This window comes from Taudactylus pleione, unplaced genomic scaffold (genome assembly GCF_031769625.1).
Source record: "Taudactylus pleione unplaced genomic scaffold, aTauple2 ptg001032l, whole genome shotgun sequence".
NCBI lineage: Eukaryota > Metazoa > Chordata > Amphibia > Anura > Myobatrachidae > Taudactylus > Taudactylus pleione.
In genome coordinates, this window is record NW_028285433.1 from 13,513,299 (window position 1) to 13,540,809 (window position 27,511).

The 27,511-nt window shown below is 48.7% G+C and overlaps 1 protein-coding gene across 1 annotated transcript in view; it reads left to right on the forward strand.

The window, feature by feature from the left end:
- The window catches only part of LOC148454106 (protein kinase C delta type-like), a 63,294-nt gene that overhangs the window by 13,618 nt on the left and 22,165 nt on the right, over window positions 1-27,511 (forward strand). Inside the window, exon 3 of the mRNA XM_088461249.1 lies at window positions 19,918-20,088. Coding sequence (XP_088317375.1) covers window positions 19,918-20,088 — 171 coding nt within the window. The remainder of the gene's footprint in view (window positions 1-19,917; window positions 20,089-27,511) is intronic.

Consider the following 27,511-nt stretch of genomic DNA (forward strand, 5'->3'; position numbering starts at 1 on the left):
GTTACCACCCACATACGCCTCCTCCTGTCACTCAAAGTAGCAGGCATTCGCTATATAGCGAACAAACGATTTTCGGCCGCACTGACTGGTTCGCGCAAGCGTATTACAATCCGTACGCATGCGCAGATGAGCGAACATCGGTCAGAACGAACGAGCGGCCGCTTACGAGCGGCTCTGAATCAGGCCCTTTGTCATTCTGCACATGCGTAGGATCTGTACTGCGCATGTGCAGATCTGTGTCTGTGACAATGGTCACAGTGCTCTCTAAACCGCAGTATGATTGACATTCTGGGCAAAATTTACTAAGCGGCGGCTTCTAACCTCCGGCGGTTTGGTGGCGGTTTTGCTATCCGCAGATTTACTAAGGCCAAAACCGCTGCAAAACAACCGTCATAACACATTTAAGAATAGAATAGAACAGGGCTGTCATTTAGAAACCGCCGCAAAAGCGCCACCAAATTCCCGGCGTTTAGAACCCGCCATCAAACCGCCACCAAACCGCCAGGGTTTAGAACCCGCTGCTTAGTAAATTTTGCTCTTTGTGGTTGTTTGGGAAAGGGGAAGTGGTTTTTACAGAAAGTGGTGGTGTGTCAACCCCGTTTTTCTGGGCGTACCAAGGTTAGTGGCTGCATCCTTGGACGCAGCTTCACTGGCCCCGGAAGCGTAAAACTCACAGCCATCTTGGGTAACCTGAGGGTTACTTAGATGACCGATGTTCATGCAGGTGATGCCATGCAGCTGTGGATCACAAAAGCATCCTGCTACTTTTACATATTATCACAGAGCAGCTGCGTCCAGAGACTGTGTACAACTCTGAATCAGGCCCAATGTACATCATAAAACACTCACCTTATATATTCAAATGTGAGTTTCTAGCACTGGACCGGCAGGCTACAATTGGCGGCTGTGTCCACCTCGGCACATCCTTTTCGGAGTTTGCTTGGTTACTATAGAAACAGAGTGTATACATAAATAGAAATAATCCCAAGTACATGCAAGTAGGTAATAGCACATATACAAACATAATGATACTGTGAGCATGATACACTAATCATAATAAGCCAATAAACCACATATATAATAAAGAGAATGTAACAACTGCATTAGAGACCTAATCATAGAAAATGTACAAATCAACTAGATCTAAAAAGAAAAAAGTCTCAATAAATCTGCAGCACATATAATTGGTACCTCTGAGCATCCATCTACATAATGTAATCCTGCATTATATTGTTAGTATCCTGAATGTCGTCATTCAGAACATAATGCTGTCGACATTCTGACTGTTGAGAAAATATATCACACCTATCAGCTCAGCAGGAGTATGCACAAAACTAAAAGAATAAAGCTCACCTTATATCCTATGACACCATGTGTGATTCCGAACGCTGCCCATCATCCTATCCTGACTGCAGTACGCTGTGATTACATAATAATAATAATAATAATAAATATATATAATTATATGTATATATACACAATCATTTATGCCTGGACACACACACATATATACTTGCAGGTGTCCATCAAGTGAACCCACAATACAGATTCCAATGACGACGGCACTCATTAATAAATGATGCTTAACTGCAGAAAATATATACCAATGTTTCCATACTTTATTGCATCGTCTTCACGGTACCTTGAAGACAATACAATAAAGTATTGAAACGTTGGTTCCTACTGTCTGCAGTTAAGCATAGTTTTATTACCGAGTGTCGACATATATATAATCCGCCAAGATCTGTCCCATGTCATATATATATTAGGGGTGTGCACCGGCCACTTTTCGTGTTTTGTGTTTTGGTTTTGGATCTGGATCTTTCTTCGTGTTTTGGATCTGGATTGGTTTTGCCAAAACCACCCTTCCGTGTTTTGGGTTCTGGGTTTTGTGTTTTGGATCTGTATTTTTTTTTAAAAAAGCATAAAAACAGCTAAAATCACAGAATTTGTTGGTTTCTCTGCTCCTATGCTATTATTAACCTCAATAACCTTAATTTCCACTCATTTCCAGTCTATTCTGAACACCTCACACCTCACAATAGTGTTTTCATGTCCAAAAGGTTGCACCGAGGTAGCTGGATGACTATGCTAAGCGACACTAGTGGGCGGCACAAACACGTGACCCATCTAGGAGTGACACTGCAGTGGCAGACAGGATGGCAGTTAGAAAAACTAGGCCCCAAACTGTACATAATGCAAAGAAAAAAAAGAAGTGCAAGATGGAATTGTCCTTGGGCCCTCCCACCCACCCTTATGTTGTATAAACAGGACATGCACACTTTAACAAATCAATCATTTCAGCGCCAGGGTCTGCCACACAACTGTGGCTGAAATGATTGGTTCGTTTGGGCCCCCACAAAACAAGCTGGCAATTAATGTGTCCCTGCACAAACTGGCTCTACGGAGGCAAGATGTCATCCTCATCCTCCTCATCCACCGATTCCTCACCCTCTTCAGTGTGTACATCCTCATCCTCACAGAGTATTAATTCGTCCCTGCTGGAACCACAGGTCCCTCTGTACGTTCTGGAGGCTGGTCTCCCTGGAAGAGTTGATAATTCATTTTATGAACATCATCTTCTCCACATTTTGTGGAAGCAACCTCCTACGCCTTTCGCTGACAAGGTTCCCGGCTGCACTAAACACTCTTTCGGAGTACACACTGGAGGGGGGGCAACTCAGGTAAAATAGAGCCAGTTTGTACAGGGACCTCCAAATTGCTTCTTTTTCCTGCCAGTACAGGTACGGACTGTCTGACATGCCTACTTGGATGCTGTCACCGATGTAATCCTTTAACAGACAGACGCACGCTTGTCGCTGCTGCTTTGAGGATTCAAGTGCGGCTACAGCCCACACAATTCACAAAGACAGAAAAAAAAAAAGAATATTTTTATTGTTTGTGGAGCACACTTTGAGGGTTACACCACCCTTTAACAGACAGACGCACGCTTGTCGCTGCTGCTTTGAGGATGCAAGTGCGGCTACAGCCCACACAATTCACAAAGACAGAAAAAAGAAGAAGAATATTTTAATTGTTTGTGTAGAACACTTTGAGGTGTCACCACCCTTTAACAGACAGACGCACGCTTGTCGCTGCTGCTTTAAGGATGCAGGTGCGGCTACAGCCCACACTTCACAAAGACCGAAAAAAAAAAGAACAATATTTTAATTGTTTGTGTAGAACACTTTGAGGTGTCATCACCCTTTAACAGACAGACGCACGCTTGTCGCTGCTGCTTTAAGGATGCAGGTGCGGCTACAGCCCACACAATTCACATAGACAGAAAAAAAAAGAACAATATTTTAATTGTTTCTGTAGCACACTTTGAGGGTGTCACCACCCTTTAACAGACAGACGCACGCTTGTCGCTGCTGCTTTGAGGATGCAAGTGTGGCTACATCGCACACAAGTCACAAACACATTAAAAAAATAGTTTTTTATTTTTTGGAACACTTTGAGAGTTACACCACCCTTTAACAGACAGACGCACGCTTGTCGCTGCTGCTTTAAGGATGCAGGTGCGGCTACAGCCCACACATTTCACAAAGACCGAAAAAAAAAGAACAATATTTTAATTGTTTGTGTAGAACACTTTGAGGGTGTCACCACCCTTTAACAGACAGACGCACGCTTGTCGCTGCTGCTTTAAGGATGCAGGTGCGGCTACAGCCCACACATTTCACAAAGACCAAAAAAAAAAGAACAATATTTTAATTGTTTGTGTAGCACACTTTGAGGGTGTCACCACCCTTTAACAGACAGACGCACGCTTGTCGCTGCTGCTTTAAGGATGCAGGTGCGGCTACAGCCCACACAATTCACAAAGACAGAAAAAAGAACAATATTTTAATTGTTTGTGTAGCACACTTTGAGGGTGTCACCACCCTTTAACAGACAGACGCACGCTTGTCGCTGCTGCTTTAAGGATGCAGGTGCGGCTACAGCCCACACAATTCACAAAGACAGAAAAAAGAACAATATTTTAATTGTTTGTGTAGCACACTTTGAGGGTGTCACCACCCTTTAACAGACAGACGCACGCTTGTCGCTGCTGCTTTAAGGATGCAGGTGCGGCTACAGCCCACACAATTCACAAAGACAGAAAAAAAAAGAACAATATTTTAATTGTTTGTGTAGCACACTTTGAGGGTGTCACCACCCTTTAACAGACAGACGCACGCTTGTCGCTGCTGCTTTGAGGATGCAGGTGGAATCTAGACGGGATTTGGAACCGAGGACACACTACCTCCATCAATTGTCTAAATCCCACTGCACTAATGTCGGATACCGGACGCACGTCTAACACCAACATAGCAGTCAAGGCCTCAGTTATACGTTTTGCTTCAGGATGACTGCTGTCGTACTTCATCCTCATCGCTAGGGACTGTTGGAGGGTCAATTGTTTAGTAAAAGTAGTGATGTTCCTACTTCCTCTCTGGGATGATGAACAACTCCCAGCAGCAGCAACAGCACTAGGAGGAAGAGGTTCTTGATCTTTCCCTATTTTATTTTTATCGGAGAAAGTTTGGTCCTCCATTTATGTTATATTGATATATATACGTGCGGCTAAAGCGCACACAAACACAGAAAATATTATTTTATTTTGGCTGGAGAGTAGTGCACTTTGTGGGTTACACCACCCTTTAAGAAATGAGCCAGCCGGCTCTTTACTTATGGGACACAGGCGCACGCTTGGCGCTGCTCCTTTGTTGATGCACGTGCAGCCACAGTGCACACAATTCACAAACACAGAAAATAATTTTTTTTTTGGTTTGGACTGGAGTGTACTTTCGGGGGTTACAGCACCCTTAACGGTCAAGCCAGCCGGCCCTTTACTTATGACACAGGCGCACGCTTGGCACTACTTTGTTGATGCACGTGCGGCTACTGCGCACACAATTCACAAACACAGAAAATATTTTTTTTTTAGGTTTGGACTGGAGTGTACTTTCGGGGGTTACAGCACCCTTAACGGTCAAGCCAGCCGGCCCTTTACTTATGACACAGGCGCACGCTTGGCACTACTTTGTTGATGCACGTGCGGCTACTGCGCACACAATTCACAAACACAGAAAATAATTTTTTTTTGGTTTGGACTGGAGTGTACTTTCGGGGGTTACAGCACCCTTTAACGGTCAAGCCAGCCGGCCCTTTACTTATGACACAGGCGCACGCTTGGCACTACTTTGTTGATGCACGTGCGGCTACTGCGCACACAATTCACAAACACAGAAAATAATTTTTTTTTAGGTTTGGACTGGAGTGTACTTTCGGGGGTTACAGCACCCTTAACGGTCAAGCCAGCCGGCCCTTTACTTATGACACAGGCGCACGCTTGGCACTACTTTGTTGATGCACGTGCGGCTACTGCGCACACAATTCACAAACACAGAAAATAATTTTTTTTTTGGTTTGGACTGGAGTGTACTTTGGGGGTTACAGCACCCTTTAACGGTCAAGCCAGCCGGCCCTTTACTTATGACACAGGCGCACGCTTGGCACTACTTTGTTGATGCACGTGCGGCTACTGCGCACACAATTCACAAACACAGAAAATAAATTTTTTTTTGGTTTGGACTGGAGTGTACTTTCGGGGGTTACAGCACCCTTAACGGTCAAGCCAGCCGGCCCTTTACTTATGACACAGGCGCACGCTTGGCACTACTTTGTTGATGCACGTGCGGCTACTGCGCACACAATTCACAAACACAGAAAATAATTTTTTTTTTGGTTTGGACTGGAGTGTACTTTCGGGGGTTACAGCACCCTTAACGGTCAAGCCAGCCGGCCCTTTACTTATGACACAGGCGCACGCTTGGCACTACTTTGTTGATGCACGTGCGGCTACTGCGCACACAATTCACAAACACAGAAAATAATTTTTTTTTTGGTTTGGACTGGAGTGTACTTTCGGGGGTTACAGCACCCTTAACGGTCAAGCCAGCCGGCCCTTTACTTATGACACAGGCGCACGCTTGGCACTACTTTGTTGATGCACGTGCGGCTACTGCGCACACAATTCACAAACACAGAAAATAATTTTTTTTTTGGTTTGGACTGGAGTGTACTTTCGGGGGTTACAGCACCCTTAACGGTCAAGCCAGCCGGCCCTTTACTTATGACACAGGCGCACGCTTGGCACTACTTTGTTGATGCACGTGCGGCTACTGCGCACACAATTCACAAACACAGAAAATAATTTTTTTTTTGGTTTGGACTGGAGTGTACTTTCGGGGGTTACAGCACCCTTAACGGTCAAGCCAGCCGGCCCTTTACTTATGACACAGGCGCACGCTTGGCACTACTTTGTTGATGCACGTGCGGCTACTGCGCACACAATTCACAAACACAGAAAATAATTTTTTTTTTGGTTTGGACTGGAGTGTACTTTCGGGGGTTACAGCACCCTTAACGGTCAAACCAGCCGGCCCTTTACTTATGACACAGGCGCACGCTTGGCACTACTTTGTTGATGCACGTGCGGCTACTGCGCACACAATTCACAAACACAGAAAATAATTTTTTTTTGGTTTGGACTGGAGTGTACTTTCGGGGGTTACAGCACCCTTTAACGGTCAAGCCAGCCGGCCCTTTACTTATGACACAGGCGCACGCTTGGCACTACTTTGTTGATGCACGTGCGGCTACTGCGCACACAATTCACAAACACAGAAAATATATTATTTTTTTAGCACTTGGGGGGAGCACCCCTGATGGACAGAGCACCCCCTGGACAACACTACAGCACTCCTTTAGGACTGGGACACTGCACAGGACTTTGGAGTGGACACAGCCCCTATGGAGAACTGACTGCACAACACAGTCCAGCCAGCCCCTATGGACTTTGAAGTAGTGGACACAGCCCCTATTAACAACAGCAGCACAGCACAACACAGCCAGCCCCTATGGACTTTGAAGTAGTGGACAACAGCAGCACTACACTACACTACACTACACAGCCCTAACTCCCACCCTCCCTCTTCACTGTCCACAGCCGAGTGAGAAAATGGCGCCGACGCGGGTACCTTATATAGGATCCAAAACCCGCGAGACTCGGAAGGCGGGATGATGACGTTTTGCCTCGATTTCAGATCCGAGTCAGGCGGGAAAAGTCGAGCCTGATTCGGATCGGACTCGGATCGGGGTGGCTCGGGGGGGTTCGGATTTCAGAAATCCGAACCCGCTCACCCCTAATATATATAAAAATTCTTTACATATATATATATATATATATATATATGCAGATAGTAGAAATAGCGCACTCATGAGAATAGTATAAAAAGTATAATTTTACTTGTAATAATGCTCACATACATCAAGGCTAAGAACTATGGGGGCGATTAAATTCAACGTGATGTTGAATAGTTACGGGAGGGAGCTCCCACAGCTATTCAATTCACCACACTGCTTGGGATGCTAAAGGATTTCTTCTCGCACCCCCTGGGGATGTGGAGAGAAATCCGACCAAAGTGCCGAGCGCGCAGCTGTTTTTCTGCTTAACGCGGCGCTAACAACCGCGCACCCGGCACTTTGGTCAGAGAATGCCGGTTAAAGCGCCTTAACACCCTTGTTAAGGCGCAATAACTGTCATTCTCTGACCACACAGCGCACTGAACCTGAGCACTGAGCTCGCTCCCGGCGCTATTCAATTTGCATTGGATTGAATCACCACCTTTGTACACAGCCCATTAATCAGCTCTTCTCAGCTGGCAGATCTCTTAGTCGCTATAGGAGCCTCCGGGTCAGCGCTGCTTCTGGAGATAGCAGAGGACCTCAACGTCTCACATCAGTTTAGACCACGCCCTACATATATAATAAAATTAATTAAAAGTCTAAAATTAATAGCATAGTCATAATGGGGGCAATTCAACTCAGCATGATGTTGAATAGCCCCAGGAAGGAGTTCCCAAAGCTATTCAATTCACTGTGTTGTTAAGTCATACTACAGGATATCTGCTCGCACCCTCCTGAGTTGCAAACAGAAATCCAACTTCAGTGCCGGCCGCAATGCTATTTTCTGGCTTAGCGCGGAGCTAACAGCCTCGCGGCCGGCACTTTAGTCTGAGAATGCCGGTTACCACGACTAAACACCAAGCTTATGGCGCCGTAACCAGCATTATTCAACTTAAGGCACACATCCACTAGCAGACCTCAAAACGACTGCAGGATTGCAACATTGTAATCGTGCAGTCGTTTGACAGTATGTGCTGCGCCCACACGGAATGAGCAGTCGGTCAGTGTAGTCACATCAATCATCCCCTAACATGCTCAACCTGACCTTATCGTCAGGTTGTTCAGCATGTTTGCCCGATAGATGTCTAAAATGACCAGCGGGAGCGCGCATTGCTGGTCGTTTTAGACATTTTAATGAACGATTTGACAACGATTAATGAACAATTGACCAATAACGATATCGTTATTGTTCAATCGCTCATTTTAATCATGTAGTGGATGTGCGCCATTTAGTGGTTCTAGTTGGACCTAACAGCGTGGTCAATTGAATAGCTCTAGGAATTCCTTCCTAGGACTATTCAACATTGCGCTGAATGGAATTGCCCCCAATAAATGAGATAGAGATAGTATAAGGGAGTTACTAGTAGGCGGTAAATACAAGGAGCCTTTCACACCAATTCCATCACATAAGAAAAACGTATGTAACATGTATGCATATACAGGGATTCACATATGCAGTCACACATGCAGCAGATCACATATGCAGTCACACATGCAGCAGGTCACATATTTAGTCACACATGCAGCAGGTCACATATTTAGTCACACATGCAGCAGGTCACATATGCAGTCACATATGCAGTCACACATGCAGCAGGTCACATATGCAGTCACACATGCAGCAAATCACATATGCAGTCACACATGCAGCAGATCACATATGCAGTCACACATGCAGCAGGTAACATATGCAGTCACACATAAAGCAGGTCACATGCAGCAGATCACATATGCACTCACACATGCAGCAGGTCACATATGCAGTCACACATGCAGCAGGTCACATATGCAGTCACACATGCAGCAGGTCACATATTTAGTCACACATGCAGCAGGTCACATATTTAGTCACACATGCAGCAGGTCACATATGCAGTCACACATGCAGCAGGTCACGTATGTAGTCACATATGCAGTCACACATGCAGCAGGTCACATATGCAGTCAAACATGCAGCAGATCACATATGCAGTCACACATACAGCAGATCTCATTCCTATGAAGATAAACATACAGGGTCACACATACAGAGCATCATACATGCACACATAGGACCTCATTCAGTGCTGCTCGCAAAAAGCGAGCGCTCGCTCTGAATGAGGGCGGCCGCTTTGTTTTTTCTTGCTGGCCTCCTGGCCACTCGCTAAGCTTTTAGCGAGTGACCAGGTGATGGTCGCGATGGTCGAGACCATCGTGACCATCGGGGCTTGCGACGAGACCCTTGGGGTAGGGTCTCATCTAACGCAAGCCCCAGGTAGCTTCCTGCTCTAATAGAGCAGGAAGCTACCTACTGACATCACTGTTGATGTCAGTAGGGCCACCTACAAACGGCAGGCGTTCCTTCAGGAACGCCTCCGTTTGTCCGGCCACCCCCCTCCCCACCTACAAAATGGGACGAGCTGTCGATCAACATCGACAGCCGTCCCTTTTGTAGCGAGCCCCGGAGCGAGTGAATTTTGTCACTCGCTCCGGGGCTTGCGCACGCGCACATCGGCCTCACCATCGACCCGCTTGCGAGTCACACATACTTTGAGACACTTACACACACACACTTAAACAGTAGTTAAACTCTCTCTTATCTTGTAGGTCAGGTACTGTTTGTTCTAGTTGTCACAGATACCCCCTCTGCTCCATGATACCAGAGCAGCCAGACAAGCAGGCAGGAGGCAGTACAATGGTCCATTTAGCCACGCCCCCTGTCCTCAGAACACACCCCCTCCCTCTGCTTATCCTACAGCACTAGCAGTAGCACTTCAATTTAAAGGTGCCCATCCACTAGCAGACATGAAAACGACTGCACAATTACGACATTGTAATCGTGCACTCGTTTGTCAGTATGTGATGAGCCTGCACTGAACGAGCAGTCGTTCAGTACAGGCTTAATCATCATCTGCAAACATGCTGAACCTGATGTTATCGTCAGTTTGATCAGCATGTTTGCAAGATGATAGATGTCTAAACGACCAGTGGGCACGCACCTCGCTGGTTGTATTAGACACTTTTGCAAATGATTAGCAAACGATTGTTATCGTCCAATCGCTCCACTTAATCGTCTAGTGGATGGGCTCCTTTAGTTAATGTCCCCCCACAGGCAGAACTCTGCAGCTGGCAGCCTGTGACAGGATTTTTTTTTTTGTCAACACTACCAGCTAATCTTTTGGGTGGTGGGACAATTTTCACGATGGGCCTGCAGCTCCACCCGCCCCATTTATTAATCCGACCCTGGAATTACCCCTTTTATTAAATTTAACATTTCCATTTTTTTGATAAATTTGCCATGCAGCATAAGTTATGGTTTCAATTAATATTGCCTTTATTACATGTGGCACTTTTGTATGTGTGTGATGTTTGTCTTTACACTGTACAAGAAATGCTGTTTCATTGAAATGCAACCTGCAAGGTACAAATCTGTGGCATTAAAAATATGAGATATGGTAAGAACTTACCCTTGTTATCTCTATTTCTACGAAGTCCATAGGGTTCCACAGGATGCCTTGGGGTATAGGTGTGACGTCAGTCATCGGGCACCATAGAGTTAAGCTTTCAGCCTCCCAGGATGCACTAGGGTCCCCCTCCTATACCCCGCCCCCGAGCCAAGGCACCTCAGTTAGTTACCAAGCCATAGGCCGGAGGAGGAGAAGGAAGAGAGAGAAAAAAGATCTGGACACACACACACACAAGAATCACATTCTCACCAGAGGGAGACGGAAAAACCGGTGACCAGAGCAAAGCCCATCTGCAGCACAGGTGCGACAGGGCGGGAGTCCTTTGGAACCCTATGGACTTCATAGAAATAGAGATAACAAGGGTAAGTTCTTACCATATCTCATATTTTCGACTTCAGGGTCCATAGGGTATCCACAGGATACCTTGGGGATGTCCCAAAGCAGTATCCTTTAAGGGTGGGGACGCTCCTGTGCAGAAAGGAGAATCCGCCGCCCGAAGGAAGCATCCTGAGAGGCGAAGGTGTCAAACCTGTAATACCTCACGAAGGTATGGACAGAGGACCACGTAGCAGCCTTGCAGATCTGGACTGCAGAGGCACCACGTCGAGCTGCCCACGAAGGACCCACAGACCTAGTGGAATGAGCCTTCACAGAAGGTAAGCTTCAGAAATAGCCATACGGATCCAGGCCGCCAAAGTTTGCTTTGAAGCAGGCCAACCCTTTTTACGGAAGCGATAGAGGACAAACTAGGCGTCCAACTTCCTAAACGAAGAAGTGCGGTCAACATAAGTCCTTAAGGCCCGCACAACATCCAAAGAGGCCTCACCCACTGAAAGACCAGGTGAGTTAAAGGCCGGAACAACTATTTCCTCGTTAACATGAAACTGGGAAACAACTTTGGGAAGAAACTCGGGCCGAGTACGGAGCACTGCCCTGTTCCCATGAAAAACTAAGAAAGGAGGTTTACAAGAAAGAGCCCCTAAATCAGAAACACGTCTGGCTGAAGCAATAGCCAGAAGGAAAACAGTCTTACCTGTTAGCCATTTAAGATCCACTGAGCCCAGTGGTTCAAACGGCGGTCCCTGGAGAGCCCTCAGGACCACAGCCAAATCCCAAGGCGCCACAGGTGGAACAAAGTGCGGCTGAATGCGGAGAACACCTTGCATAAAGGTGCGCACATCCGGGATTGTAGCAATCCTACGGTGAAACCAGACAGACAGGGCCGAAACCTGTACCTTCAAAGAAGCAAGGCGAAGCCCATGATCTAGTCCCGCTTGTAGGAAGGCGAGTATCCGAGACAGATGAAATTCCCGCGGTGCATAACCTCTCAGTCGACACCACTGGAAGAACGTATGCCACACGCGATGGTATATCCTCGCGGAAGACGGCTTCCGAGCTCGTAACATGGTACGCACCACAGAGCTGGAAAACCCCCTGGACCTCAGCATGGCTGTCTCAACAGCCACGCCGTCAAAGACAGCCGAGTCAGGTCCGGGTGAAGACAAGGACCCTGTGACAGAAGGTCCGGTCGTAGCGGCAACCGCAGAGGACTATCCACGGACAGACCCTGAAGGTCTGAGAACCAGTGCCGTCTGGGCCACGGGGGAGCTATCAACAGGAGCGTCCCTCCTTCCTGTTTGAATTTCCGGATTACCCGTGGAAGAAGGGAGACCGGAGGGAACAGGTATGCGAACCGGAACGTCCACCTGACGGACAGAGCATCCACCAGAGACGCCCCTTCGTCTCTTGTGCGAGACCCGTACACCGGCAACTTGTTGTTGTGCCGGGACGCCATGAGGTCGATCTCTGGAAGACCCCATCTGTTCACCAGCAGTTGAAAAATGTCCGGGTGCAGGAACCATTCCCCCGGATGAACGTCCTGGCGACTTAGAAAGTCCGCCTCCCAATTTAGCACTCCCGGGATGAAGACCGCTGATATGGCCGGAAGATTGCGCTCCGCCCATACCAGGATCCGAGAGACCTCCACGAGAGCCGCCCGACTTCGGATTCCTCCTTGCCTGTTTATGTAGGCCACGGTGGTAGCGTTGTCCGACTGGACCTGTACCGGACGACCCTGGAGAACCCGATGTGCCTGCTGGAGAGCATTGAAGATCACACGGAGTTCCAATATATTGATTAGAATGAAAGAATAGGGACATGCAGGTAAGCGTCCTGTATGTCCAATGACACCATGTAGTCCCCCGGTTCCAGCGTCAGAATGATGGACCGTAGGGTCTCCATCCGAAACTTCGGTACCCGCAAAGACTTGTTGAGAGCCTTGAGGTTGAGAATCGGACGATACGACCCATTGGGTTTCTGTACCAAAAAAAGATTTGAATAGAAACCCTGGCCCCTCTGGGAGAATGGAACAGGCACTATAACTCCAGCCTGGAGCATAGTGTAGAAATACCTTCCGCAGCTCCGTAGCCTTGTTCCGGTCTGATGGTAGACCCGTGGTGAAGAATCGAGCCGGGGGTCTGTACCGGAAAGAGAGGGCGTACCCGTGGGAGACCACCTCGAGAACCCAAGTGTCTGTCGTAGTGACCGACCAACACTGGGCGAACTGCAGCAGGCGGCCTCCCACTTCGGGATCCCCCAAAGGGAGGCCCGGACCGTCAGGCCGCAGGCTTGCCATCTGGCTTAGGGGCCGGACGTCTGGTACTCCATGCCTGCTTCCAGGGCTTGGCCGATTTCTTAGGGCCAGCCTGTCGAGGAAAAGACTGTGGTTTGGGCCTGCCCTGGGCCCTATAAGACCGAAAGGACGATGGTCCAGAACCAGAAGGAGCAGCGGCCGATGGGAGACAAGCCGATTTGGCTGCCGCCAGTGTGGCCACAATCTTGTCCAGATCCGGACCGAAGAGAACTTCTCCGGTAAATGGCAACGCCTCCAAACCCTTTTTGGAATCTGCGTCCGCTTTCCAGGATCGCAGCCACAAGGTGCGACGAGCAGCCACCGTTGCTGAAGAAATTCTAGACACCAGAGTACTAATGTCTAAGGCCGCCTCGTTGATATAAGTGGCCGAATCACGGAGATTACCAATCAACTCCACCTGTTCGGCAGGACCGTCGAAATCAAAAGACGCCTCTAATGAATCCGCCCAGCGCTCCATCGCTCTGGCAACCCAGCAAATGGCGATAGCCGGCCGTGCTGCCCCCCCGCAAGGGAATAAGCTGATTTCAGGCAGATCTCCACCTTGCGGTCTGTAGCATCCTTAAGGGAGGACATGGATGGCATCGGCAATGTGGCACTACGGACAAGACGGGTCACGTGAGAATCCACCTGTGGAGGGGATTCCCACTTTGCAAAATAATTATCCGCGAACGGATAAGCCACTGCCAGGCGCCTCTGTGGCTGGTATCTTTTGCCAGGCTGTTTCCATGCCTCCTCTAAATGGTCCACTAACTGACCCGAAAGAGGAAAGACTGTGGCATCGCCCTTCACATCTTTAAAAAAGGCATACTTGGATTTAGCCGCTGGGGGAACTTCGTCCTCAATCACCAAGGTTGTGCGGACTGCCCGAATAAGTCCAGGAATATATACCTTGGACTTAGCGTCAGCATCCTTAGTATGGAGAGGTTCCTGATCGTAAGGATCCAGAATCTCCCCATCATCAGACGTCCCCTCATCATCCTCATAAGGAGCCGACAGAGACGCCACGTTTATGTGGCCGCATCACAGACTCCCCTTGCAACACATCCGACAAGTGCTGTACAGAACTCGTCAGGGAGTTAACCCACGCTGGCTCTTGAGAAACCGGGAGCGGGGAAATAGGGAGACTGTGGGGTACCAGCAATTGTCGTGGGAAACCCTGCATGGGTGACGACACCACTGACCGCTGGGACAAACCCATTGGCGTAAACGCGGGCTGCGGAGCTAACTGGCCCACTAAGGTTGTAAGCGCCTGAGCGAAACAAGCCCAGGGCGGCTCCTGTACCGGTGCTGTAACCGTAATAGGCTGCGCCAAAGACAAACACTGCCGGCAGAGGCCCCCTCCGCTAACGGTACTTTACACGTAGCACACTGTAGTCGGAGAGGAAAATCACTTTCAGACATGATGGCACCAAGTATGTGACCCCTCTCACCAATTATATATTAAATAGGCGAGAGACCACCCTGCAGCACCGCACCGCAAGGGCTTAGCAGAAAGGACAGGGACAGTAATAAAGCTGACAGTTAGAACAAAAGTTACAGGCAGCAGCGCTAGCACAGTCACATACAATGCAAAGAAAAATCAATTCCTGCACTAACAGCGCTGATCACTCAACTACGCAGACACAGGGCCTGGTAGGACACAGCGCAGCATACACAGACCTGACCCAAATCGAGGAGAGGTATGCGGGGGGACCCAGACCCCGATGCTTCCGTCCAGCGCTTCCAGCAGCGTTCACCATGCGGTGGAAAGATGGCCGCCGAGGAGCAGAGAGGAGGCTGGCCTGGGGGAGGAGCGCTGCTACAGGACCAGTCGGCAGTGTGCAGAGAGGGCTGTGTGCAGCGGGGGAGGCGCCGGCTGTGAGACAGGGAAGGCGCACTCTCCTGGCATGCATTTAACCCCCGGGACGCCGCAGCGCTACCGCTCTGCTGCGGTCCGCTGTCCCAGGGGGTAGTGGAAGCGCAGGTTCAATACCTGGCTCCACGCTGCAGCCAGTCCCCAGGGAGCCCCCTGCCTGGGGACTCTGGACCATGTGACAGCGGGGACCCACCGCGGGACCCCGCTGCTTACCTGCTGTCCCCCTTGAATCCGGCCATGGTCCGGAACATCTGGGGTCACCGCTAGCTGTGACCCCAGATGCTCACCAGCATCCCCGGATCGGTACCGGCGTTCTGGTACCGGCGGGGGTGTAGGGAAGACAGCATGGACGTCAGGACTGACTGTCCATGCTGTTCATCCAGATGTGCAGCCACAGCTGCATGAAGAAAAAGCTTCAGGGGCTCTTCTAGCCCCCACTCCAACAGGTGCACCCGACTCCGGCCGGGCACCAAACGAAACTGAGATGCCTTGGCTCGGGGGCGGGGTATAGGAGGGGGACCCTAGTGCATCCTGGGAGGCTGAAAGCTTAACTCTATGGTGCCCGATGACTGACGTCACACCTATACCCCAAGGTATCCTGTGGAACCCTATGGACCCTGAAGTAGAAAGTATTACAAGAGTAAATGTACTAAACTGTGGATTAGAATGCAGTTTGCAAACAGAAATCAGATGAGGGGTTTAATATCTAAGCTTCCAGGCCTCTCCTTTTACCCCTGGCCATTGGATACCAGGGTAGTACTATGAAAATATATTACAATAAATATTGCATCAATAATCAAATAAAAACTATGGTCTAAACAAATAAAGTATGCTCTTGAGCCTAAAGACATAAAGCATGTCCCTGATTATAAAGACATAAAGCATGTCCCTGATTATAAAGACATAAAGCATGTCCCTGATTACAAGGAAATAAATCATGTCACTGATTATACAGAAAAGCATAACTAATAAATAGTTGTTCAGGAAAACAATGCTGCGCCCATAATAAATACCTACCTAGCATCTTCTTTCTTTCTTATGCTGGGGAATATGGTAATCCATATGGGAAAGAGAAAAAACATATGGGGCAGATGAAATTAGCCACAGATTGAGTCTTGCGGTCTGTCCCCCTACAAATGTGCTCAGAGCTATTCAATTACAAACCCACAAGCAGCCCAGAAACAGCAGCTAAAGCTTATTTATGCTTCCAGCATCCAGAGGTACGAGGAGAAATTAGCATTAACTGCCAGGGCCAACAAGAGATCCTGGCAGGGGCGTCTGCATAATAGGTCCAGGGTGCGCGGGGCACACCCTGCACCTATAATATTATTTACCTACCGGAGTCCACATCGGTGCGGGGGTTCATCATTGCAAAAACGACCGGAAAATGGCAGGCGCAGCCATTTTACAATCGTTTGCGCATGCGCATGCACAGTACAGGGAAAATGGCCGCTGCGGCCATTTTCCCGGTGACCAGCACATACTCTATAGAGTCTGGGCGCAGAGTCTATAACTCCGGTGCTGACTGCACACAGCTCAGTACGCTGCCGGTCGCCGGACAGAGAGGAGGGGGCCCGTGTCGGAGACTGCACATGGGCCCCCTCCTCTCTAGAAATGCCCCTGGGTCCTGGGGGCAAATGAAAAGATACACATCCCCTCACACATCACTCAGAAAGAGGATGCTGGTGCTGCTCAGCGGTAGCGATCTCCAGAAATGTTACAGGGGAAGGGGGCAACCCTGGGCCCCTACCGGGTCCCTCACACAAGCCCAGGCCTCGGTAAACAGTACCCGCTCCCCCTTTTGGCACCACTGCTACCTGCTGGCTCTGAGCTGCTCAAGTGTCTATAACTGAATAGTTCCGGGTACTTTAGCTAACAAAACAAACGTAATGACTCACGGCTAATTGAATCTGCCCCTTCGAATGAATGGTTCACTCCCGAGAAGCACCTGACTGTCCCTACACCAAATGATTTAAGCTCCAGTGAGTAGGGAAAGGTAATAGGTAGCTAAGCAGGAGCGATCTCTTACACGGCTCAGCCAATCACATACAGTATTTGAGCTGCAGCAAATCCTTTGTTAAAATAAGTGGTAGATAATTCAAGTCTATATGTGCAAAGTGGGAAAACTAGGTACAATACTGCATCTAATGCACACTTACTGCATCTAATGCACACTCAGCGCTCGCAACCGGGTCGAGGGTGGCCCAGAGCACATGCGCACGACGGAGCCGGCTTCGTCATGCGCATGCGCGAGACCCGGATAGCGACGGGCACTCCGTCGCTCCGGGTCTCGTACCAAAGGGGACGTGCTGTCGATGTTGAGTGACAGCACGCCCCCTTTGGTGGGCGGGCCAGGGGGTGGCTGCCCAAACAGGCGTTCCCATGTGAATGCCTACCGTTTGGGGCCGGCCCCACTGACATCAAGTGATGTCAGTGGAGAGATTCCGGCTCTGTTAGAGCCGAAATCTCTCTGGGGCTTGCGGCAACGAGACCCTACCACAAGGGTCTCGTCGCAAGCCCGATGATCGTGATGGTCTTGACCATCGCGACCATCTTCCTGGCCGCTCGCTATAGCTGTGGGTGGTCACCCACAGCTATGCGAGCAGCCAGGAGGCCGTTCTAAAAAAAAACAAGACCGGCCCTGATTCAGAGCGAGCACTCTGTTAGAGCGTCCGGCTCTGAATCAGGGCCTTAGCACAGACTGATTTACATTCATACAACTCCTCACATCAGTGGCTGCAAACTTTTTCTCCAGCAGACAGAGAAGCTGAGAGGGGGTGGAGGGAGGTACATATACAAAGTACTTGTCCCAGGTCCACTTGGAGCCTCATCCTCACGTCCGCGGCCTTAGCTAAATTGTATAATGGGTTGAGGAAAATGACAGTGCAGACCAAAAGTATCTTATTGTTCTGTCTTATTTAATAAAATAGTAAATGATACATCATCCTTGTTGGCAGTGGGATAACTAGGGCAGGGTGAGCGGGCACGTGCCCTGGATGCCGTGGGACCCGTGGCGCAGGGGGTCACCGCCAACCACGGTACCGACCTGCCCTAGATAGCCAGTGTAGCGCTGACCGCAGTGAGTGCGGTCACTGCTACACATTTACTCAGGACCGGTGCTAGGCTTCCATGCGCCCAGCACCGGTCCTGTGCTGCACACACAGCCGAGCCCCCTCCCTCCCCCTAAGCGCCTACCCAATAACGCCAGGCGGAGGGTGGGAGGCGTGCTCCGGCTGGTGTATTTACACACATATCGGCGCCAGCGCGCGCGGCGATGTGTGTGTTAATCAGCCAGCAGCCAATGAGTCAGACAGACTCTCATTGGCTGCTGCTGCTGCACACACATCGCCGCCGCCCGGCAGCAATGTGTGTGTTAATCACTAGCCAATGACAGTCAGACAGACTCTCACTGGCTGCCGTGCCCGCTGCAAGAGGCGGGCTGGAGCTCACTCATGAGCTTGGTCTTCCGGCTCCTGCAGTGGGTAACGGGAGAGACGTCACAACGTCTCTCCCATAATGCAGAGCGCGCCAGTCCAGGAGGACTACGGTGGTGTGGACGACGGTGGGAGCAGGAGCCGGGATTAAGGTAAGTGGTTTTTCTTTAACTCATGTGTTGCATTGGGGTGGGGGGGGGCACTACTGGGGAGAGGGCTACTACTGGGGCACTGCATCGGGGGGAGGACCCACTACTGGGGAGGGGGCTACTCCTAGGGACACTGCATGGGGGGACTATTGAGGGCATTGAATAGGGAGGACCACTACAGGGGGCACTGTATAAGGGGCACTGGATAGGGGGATCACTACTGGGTGCCTGCAGAAGGGGGAACACTACTGGGTGTACTGTATTAGGGGCACTGGATAGGGGGATCACTAATGAGGACCTGCATAAGGGGGACCACTACTGGGGGCACTGCATGGGGGGGACTATTGGGGGCATTGAATAGGGAGGACCACTACAGGGGGCACTGTATAAGGGGCACTGGATAGGGGGATCACTACTGGGAGACTGCAGAAGGAGGAACACTACTGGGGGTACTGTATAAGAGGCACTGGATAGGGGGGATAACTACTGAGGGCCTGCATAAGGGGGACCACTACAAGGGGCACTGCATAAGGGGGATCACTACTTGCATGCATACGGGAGACCACTACTGGGGGCACTACTGGGGGCCTGCATAAGGGGGACCACTATTGGGGGCACTGCATAGGGCGGACCACTACATGGGGCACTGCATAAGGGAGATCACTACTGGGGGCCTGCATATGGGGGACCACTACTGGGGGCACTGTATAAGGGGAACTAATTGGGGCTGTATAAGGGGAACTAATGGGGCTACATAAAGGGCACTACTAAGGGCCTGCATAAGAGGAATCACTACTGGGGACATTGCATACTGGGGGAACTGTATTAGGGACACTACTGGGGGCCTGCATAAGGGGGACCACTACTGGGGGCACTGCATTAAGGTGCATATGGAATGGAAAGGAATGTTCAGAGTGATGAGAGAGAGCTGTGTGTCATGTTGACATGCCCCATTTTTACGAGGCCATGCCCCTTGTGACCACACCTCTTTTCTCTTCGCGCCACATAGGAGGGGGGGGCTCCATTTTAAAATGTGCCCTGGGCTCCATATACCCTAGTTACGCCACTGCTTGATGGACAACAACACATTTGCCTTCATGTTCCTGTGTTGTTTATGAGGCTGACACTGTGATATTTCCTCTAGGTCCTGTTGGCAGCAGACTCACGTAGCAGCCAGTTGTTGGCTGTCAAGGTCATCAAGAAGAGGGATCTGCTCGCCGAGGGCAAAGAACTCGCATTTGTGGAACGGAGGGTGTTAGAAGTTGCACATGGGAGCGCCTTCCTCACACATGCCTACTTTGCTCTGCAGACCAAGGTACTGCTGTGATTGCTTCTTTATTGCTTAGTATCCATACGTACCATATACAGTCAGGTGCATAAATATTGGGACATTGACAGAATTTTAATATTTTGGCCTCTATTCACCACCACAACGGCTTTGAAATGAAACAGACTTTAACTGCAGACTTTCAGATTTAATTTGAGGGTAATTACATCCAAATCAGGTGAACGGTGTAGGAATTACAACGGTTTCTATATGTGCCTCCCACTTTTTAAGGGGCCAAAAGTAATGGGGCAAACTAAACAATCCTAAATCTAACTTTCACTTTTTAATACTTTGTTGCAAATCCTTTGCAGGCAATTACAGCCTGAAGTCTGGAACACATAGATATCACCAGACGCTGGGTTTCATCCCTGGTGATGCTCTGCCAGGCCTCTACTGCAAATGTCTTCAGTTCCTGCTTGTTCTTGGGGCATTTTCCCTACAGTTTTGTCTTCAAGTGAAATGCATGCTCAATCGGATTCAGGTCAGGGGATTGACTTGGCCATTGCATAACATTCCACTTTTTAGCCTTAAAAAACTCTTTGGTTGCTTTTGCAGTATGCTTCGGGTCATTGTCCATCTGCACTGTGAAGCGCCGTCCAATGAGTTCTGAAGCATTTGACTGAATATGAGCATATGATATTGCCCGAAACACTTCAGAATTCATTTTGCTGCTTTTGTCAGCAGTCACATCATCAATAAATACAAGGAAACCAGTTCCATTGGCAGCCATACATGCCCACGCCATGACACTACCACCACTATGCTTCACTGATGAGGTGGTATGTTTTGGATCATGAGCAGTTCCTTTCCTTCTCCATACTCTTTTCTTCCCATCACTCTGGTACAAGTTGATCTTTGTCTCATCTGTCCATAGGATGATGTTCCAGAACTGTAGTGGCTTTTTTAGATGTTGTTTGGCAAACTCTAATCTGGTCTTCCTGTTTTTGTGGCTCACCAATGGTTTACATCTTGTGGTGAACCCTTTATATTCACTCTTGTGAAGTCTCCTCTTGATTGTTGACTTTGACACATATACACCTACCTCCTGGAGAGTGTTCTTGATTTGGCCAACTGTTGTGAAGGGGTTTTTCTTCACCAGGGAAATAATTATTCTGTCATCCACCACAGTTGTTTTCCGTGGTCTTCCGGGTCTTTTGGTGTTGCTGAACTCTCCGGTGCGTTCTTTCTTTTTAAGAATGTTCCAAACAGTTGATTTGGCCACACCTAATGTTTTTGCTATCTCTCTGATGGGTTTGTTTTGATTTTTCAGCCTAATGATGGCTTGCTTCACTGATAGTGACAGCTCTTTGGATCTCATATTGAGAGTCGACAGCAACTGATTCCAAATGCAAATGTCACACCTAGAATCAACTCCAGACCTTTTACCCGCTTAATTGATAATGAAATAACGAGGGAATAGCCCACACCTGTCCATGAAATAGCTTTTGAGTTGATAGCCCCATTACTGTTGGCCCCTTAAAAAGTGGGAGGCACATATAGAAACCGTTGTAATTCCTACACCGTTCACCTGATTTGGATGTAATTACCCACAAATAAAATCTGAAAGTCTGCAGTTAAAGCTCATCTTGTTTGTTTCATTTCAAAGCCATTGTGGTGGTGAATAGAGGCCAAAATATGAGAATTCTGTCAATGTCCCAATATTTATGCACCTGACTGTATGCTAATATTCTGCTGTGACTTTTCTTTTTAAAAATTAAATCTCATCAAGATGTAAAGCACAACGGAATATGCTGGCACCATATATATATATAATACATTTTCAAAACTGCTTGTAAACGGTATCTACATCACTTGGGGGTCTATTCATGACGTTAATTATTGTGGACCCCGATAATTAACATTCTAACTTGCCGATTCAGCATTGCTCCCGTGCGGTGACAGTTGACCTGAAAATCAGCTTTACGGCGAGCGGCATCACTGCTCCTATCAGAGTCGTGAATCTTTTCACTACTCCTTTTGGAGCAGTGCTGCTAGTGCGCATGTGTAACCTATAGGTCACGCATGCGCACAGGAGCCCCGACATCTGATGGAAGGAGTGGACAGGGGCGGAGGGATACAAAAGGATCCCTCTTCACAACCCAGACCTCCTTTCCATAGGGAAGGAGCAGGTTGTGATACACAAGATGGCGAATGCTCCCACACTCAAGCTCCGAAAATAATGTATTTTTGGAGCTTGATGAATTCTGTCCCCATACTAGTGTATGGGGACAGCGGGCCATTCCACCAGTGGAAGGTAAGTAGGAGATATCTGTGATATCTTGATGAATGGCCTGATAAATTAATTTTTACAATTACAGGTGAAAATTTTCATTTTCATTTGCTTTTGTAATAATTAAGCGACGTTGAATAGGCCACTTGGTGATAAAGGGATTATTGAAGATAGAGAGGACAACAGAAATAAATGCTGTACCTGAGTGTATGTCAGTAACATCTCTCCCATTGGGTGCTGCCTTCTGTATTACATTCATTTTTATTTATTTATTACCAGTTATTTATATAGCGCACACATATTCCGCAGCGCTTTACAGAGAATATCTTACCATTCACATCTGTCCCTGCCCCAGTGGAGCTTACAATCTATATTCCTTACCACATGCTCACAAACATACACACTATGGTCAATTTTGTGGGGAGCCAATTAACCTACCAGTATATCATTACAGCAATATCTCCTGCCCCGTCTATTCCTCCACTGCTAGAACTGGGCTGTTTACTTGATTTAAATATAGCACAGATCTTAGCCGATGGTCATTTAATAGTGGGGTAATCTGAGGGGCGGCATTTACTGGACTAGTACATGGGAGTATATAGGAGGTCATGAGGATGGGATATCCTAACCTGGAAATACTGTTAAGAACTAGCTGGCCATAATTCCTTTTATCATATTGTTACTGATATACAGGGGTAGAAGTATGGGAGACAATGGAGGCGCCTGCCCCGGGCGCCAGGACTGAAGTGGCACCTCCTCCATCACCAACAATATATTCACCCCACTTAGGGCTGTAAATATGGGGGATAAGGGGGGCACTAAATGATATCTTGCCTCCAGGCATCTGGGATGAACTTTTGCCACTGCTGATATTAGGGGTGAGCGGGTTCGGATTTCTGAAATCCGAACCCCCCCGAGCCCCCCCGATCCGAGTCCGATCCGAGTCAGGTTTGACTTTTCCCGCCTGACTCGGATCTGAAATCGAGGCAAAACGTCATCATCCCGCCTTCCGAGTCTCGCGGGTTTTGGATCCTATATAAGGTACCCACGTCGGCGCCATTTTCTCACTCGGCTGTGGACAGTGAAGAGGGAGGGTGGGAGTTAGGGCTGTGTAGTGTAGTGTAGTGTAGTGCTGCTGTTGTCCACTACTTCAAAGTCCATAGGGGCTGGCTGTGTTGTGCTGTGCTGCTGTTGTTAATAGGGGCTGTGTCCACTACTTCAAAGTCCATAGGGGCTGGCTGGACTGTGTTGTGCAGTCAGTTCTCCATAGGGGCTGTGTCCACTCCAAAGTCCTGTGCAGTGTCCCAGTCCTAAAGGGGTGCTGTAGTGTTGTCCAGGGGGTGCACTGTCCATCAGGGGTGCTCCCCCCAAGTGCTAAAAAAATAATATATTTTCTGTGTTTGTGAATTGTGTGCGCAGTAGCCGCACGTGCATCAACAAAGTAGTGACAAGCGTGCGCCTGTGTCATAAGTAAAGGGCCGGCTGGCTTGACCGTTAAAGGGTGCTGTAACCCCCAAAGTACACTCCAGTCCAAACCAAAAAAATTATTATTTTCTGTGTTTGTGAATTGTGTGCGCAGTAGCCGCACGTGCATCAACAAAGTAGTGCCAAGCGTGCGCCTGTGTCATAAGTAAAGGGCCGGCTGGCTTGACCGTTAAGGGTGCTGTAACCCCCGAAAGTACACTCCAGTCCAAACCAAAAAAAAAATTATTTTCTGTGTTTGTGAATTGTGTGCGCAGTAGCCGCACGTGCATCAACAGAGTAGTGCCAAGCGTGCGCCTGTGTCATAAGTAAAGGGCCGGCTGGCTTGACCGTTAAAGGGTGCTGTAACCCCCGAAAGTACACTCCAGTCCAAACCAAAAAAAAAATTATTTTCTGTGTTTGTGAATTGTGTGCGCAGTAGCCGCACGTGCATCAACAGAGTAGTGCCAAGCGTGCGCCTGTGTCATAAGTAAAGGGCCGGCTGGCTTGACCGTTAAGGGTGCTGTAACCCCCGAAAGTACACTCCAGTCCAAACCAAAAAAAAAATTATTTTCTGTGTTTGTGAATTGTGTGCGCAGTAGCCGCACGTGCATCAACAAAGTACTGCCAAGCGTGCGCCTGGGTCATAAGTAAAGGGCCGGCTGGCTTGACCGTTAAAGGGTGCTGTAACCCCCAAAGTACACTCCAGTCCAAACCAAAAAAAAAATTATTTTCTGTGTTTGTGAATTGTGTGCGCAGTAGCCGCATGTGCATCAACAAAGTAGTGCCAAGCGTGCGCCTGTGTCATAAGTAAAGGGCCGGCTGGCTTGACCGTTAAAGGGTGCTGTAACCCCCAAAGTACACTCCAGTCCAAACAAAAAAAAAAATTATTTTCTGTGTTTGTGAATTGTGTGCGCAGTAGCCGCACGTGCATCAACAAAGTAGTGCCAAGCGTGCGCCTGTGTCATAAGTAAAGGGCCGGCTGGCTTGACCGTTAAGGGTGCTGTGACCCCCGAAAGTACACTCCAGTCCAAACCCAAAAAAAAATTATTTTCTGTGTTTGTGAATTGTGTGCGCAGTAGCCGCACGTGCATCAACAAAGTAGTGCCAAGCGTGCGCCTGTGTCATAAGTAAAGGGCCGGCTGGCTTGACCGTTAAGGGTGCTGTAACCCCCGAAAGTACACTCCAGTACAAACCAAAAAAAAAATTATTTTCTGTGTTTGTGAATTGTGTGCGCAGTAGCCGCACGTGCATCAACAAAGTAGTGCCAAGCGTGCGCCTGTGTCATAAGTAAAGGGCCGGCTGGCTTGACCGTTAAAGGGTGCTGTAACCCCCAAAGTACACTCCAGTCCAAACCAAAAAAAAAATTATTTTCTGTGTTTGTGAATTGTGTGCGCTGTAGCCGCACGTGCATCAACAAAGTAGTGCCAAGCGTGCGCCTGTGTCATAAGTAAAGGGCCGGCTGGCTTGACCGTTAAAGGGTGCTGTAACCCCCGAAAGTACACTCCAGTCCAAACCAAAAAAAAAATTATTTTCTGTGTTTGTGAATTGTGTGCGCAGTAGCCGCACGTGCATCAACAAAGTAGTGCCAAGCGTGCGCCTGTGTCATAAGTAAAGGGCCGGCTGGCTTGACCGTTAAAGGGTGCTGTAACCCCCAAAGTACACTCCAGTCCAAACCAAAAAAAAAAATTATTTTCTGTGTTTAGCCGCACGTATATATCAAATTGATATAACATAAATGGAGGACCAAACTTTCTCCGATAAAAATAAAATAGAGAAAGATCAAGAACCACTTCCTCCTAGTGCTGAAGCTGCTGCCACTAGTCATGACATAGACAATAACATGCCATCAACGTCGTCTGCCAAGGCCGATGCCCAATGTCATAGTAGAGGGCACATACAATCCCAAATGGCAAAGTTCAGGAAAATGACCTTGAAAAAGACATTTAAATCAGCTGAAGAGAAACGTAAACTTGCCAATATGCCATTTACGACACGGAGTGGCAAGGAACGGCTAAGGTCAATCCCTAGTATGTTCATGACTAGTGGTTCAGCTTCACATGACGATGGAAGCCCTCCTCCCACTAAAAAAATCAAAAGAGTTAAGCTGGCAAAAGCACAGCGAAGAACTGTGCTTTCTAAGAAGATATCACAAATCCCCAAGGAGAGTCCAAGTGTGGTGGTGGTTGCGATGCCTGACCTTCCCAGCACTGGACGGGAAGAGGTGGCTCTTTCCACCATTTGCACGCCCCCTGCAAGTGCTGAAAGGAGCACCCACAGTCCACTTGCTGATATGCAAATTGAAGATGTCACTGTTGAAGTACAACAGGATGAGGATACTGGTGTAGCTTGCGCTGAGGAGGAAGTTGGCGAGGAGGATTCTGATGGTGATGTGGTTTGTTTAAATCAGGCTCCGGGGGAGACAGTTGTTGTCCGTGGGATGAAAAAGCCCATCACGGTCATGCCTGGGCAGAAGACCAAACATTCCACCTCTTTGGTCTGGCAATATTTCTATCCAAATCCGGACAACAACTGTCTTGCCATATGTACCATATGTAAAGGTGAAATAAGTAGGGGTAGGGACGTCAACCACCTAGGAACATCCTCCCTTATACGGCACCTGCAGCGCGTTCATAAAAAGTTACTGTCAAGTTCAGAAACTTTGGCTAAGACCGTAAGCAGTCCAGGGACACCTAAATCCCGTTGTCCTGTTGTATCCAAGCGCCTGCAAACCACACCGTCAACTCCCTCCTCGTCAATTTCCTCCTTAGTCAGGATCGGAAGTAGTCCTGCAGGCCATGTCACTGGCATGACTGACTCTCCTATCCGGGATTCCTCCGGAGGATCCTGCATTGCTACGCCTACTGCTGCTGCTGTTGCTGCTGCTGGGAGTCGTTCATCATCCCAGAGAGGAAGTAGGAACACCACTACTTTTACTAAACAATTGACCCTCCAACAGTCCTTAGCGAGGAGGATGAAGTACGACAGCAGTCATCCTGAAGCAAAACGTATAACTGAGGCCTTGACTGCTATGTTGGTGTTAGACGTGCGTCCGGTATCCGCCATTAGTGCAGTGGGATTTAGACAATTGATGGAGGTAGTGTGTCCCCGGTTCCAAATCCCGTCTAGATTCCACTTCACTAGGCAGGCGATACCGAGACTGTACAGAAACGTCAGAAAAAGTGTCCTCAGTGTCCTGAAAAATGCCGTTGTACACAATGTCCACTTAACCACGGACATGTGGACAAGTGGAACAGGGCAGACTAAGGACTATATGACTGTGACAGCCCACTGGGTAGATGTATCACCTTACGCAGCAACAGCAGCAGCGTCACCAGTAGCAGCATCTCAGAAACGCCAGCTCGTTACAAGGCAGGCTACGCTGTGTATCACCGGTTTCAGTAAGAGGCACACCGCCGACAACCTCTTAGAGAAACTGAGGGAAATCATCGCCCAGTGGCTTACCCCACTTAGACTCTCCTGGGGATTTTTGATATCTGACAACGCCACCAATATTGTGCGGGCATTACATCTGGGCAAATTCCAGCACGTCCCATGTTTTGCTCACACAATAAACTTGGTGGTGCAGAATTTTCTGAAAAGCGACAGGGGCGTGCAGGAGACGCTTTGGGTGGCCCGAAAAATTTCTGGCCACTTTCGCCATTCAGCGACTGCGTGCCGAAGACTGGAGCACCAGCAAACACTCTTGAACCTGCCCCG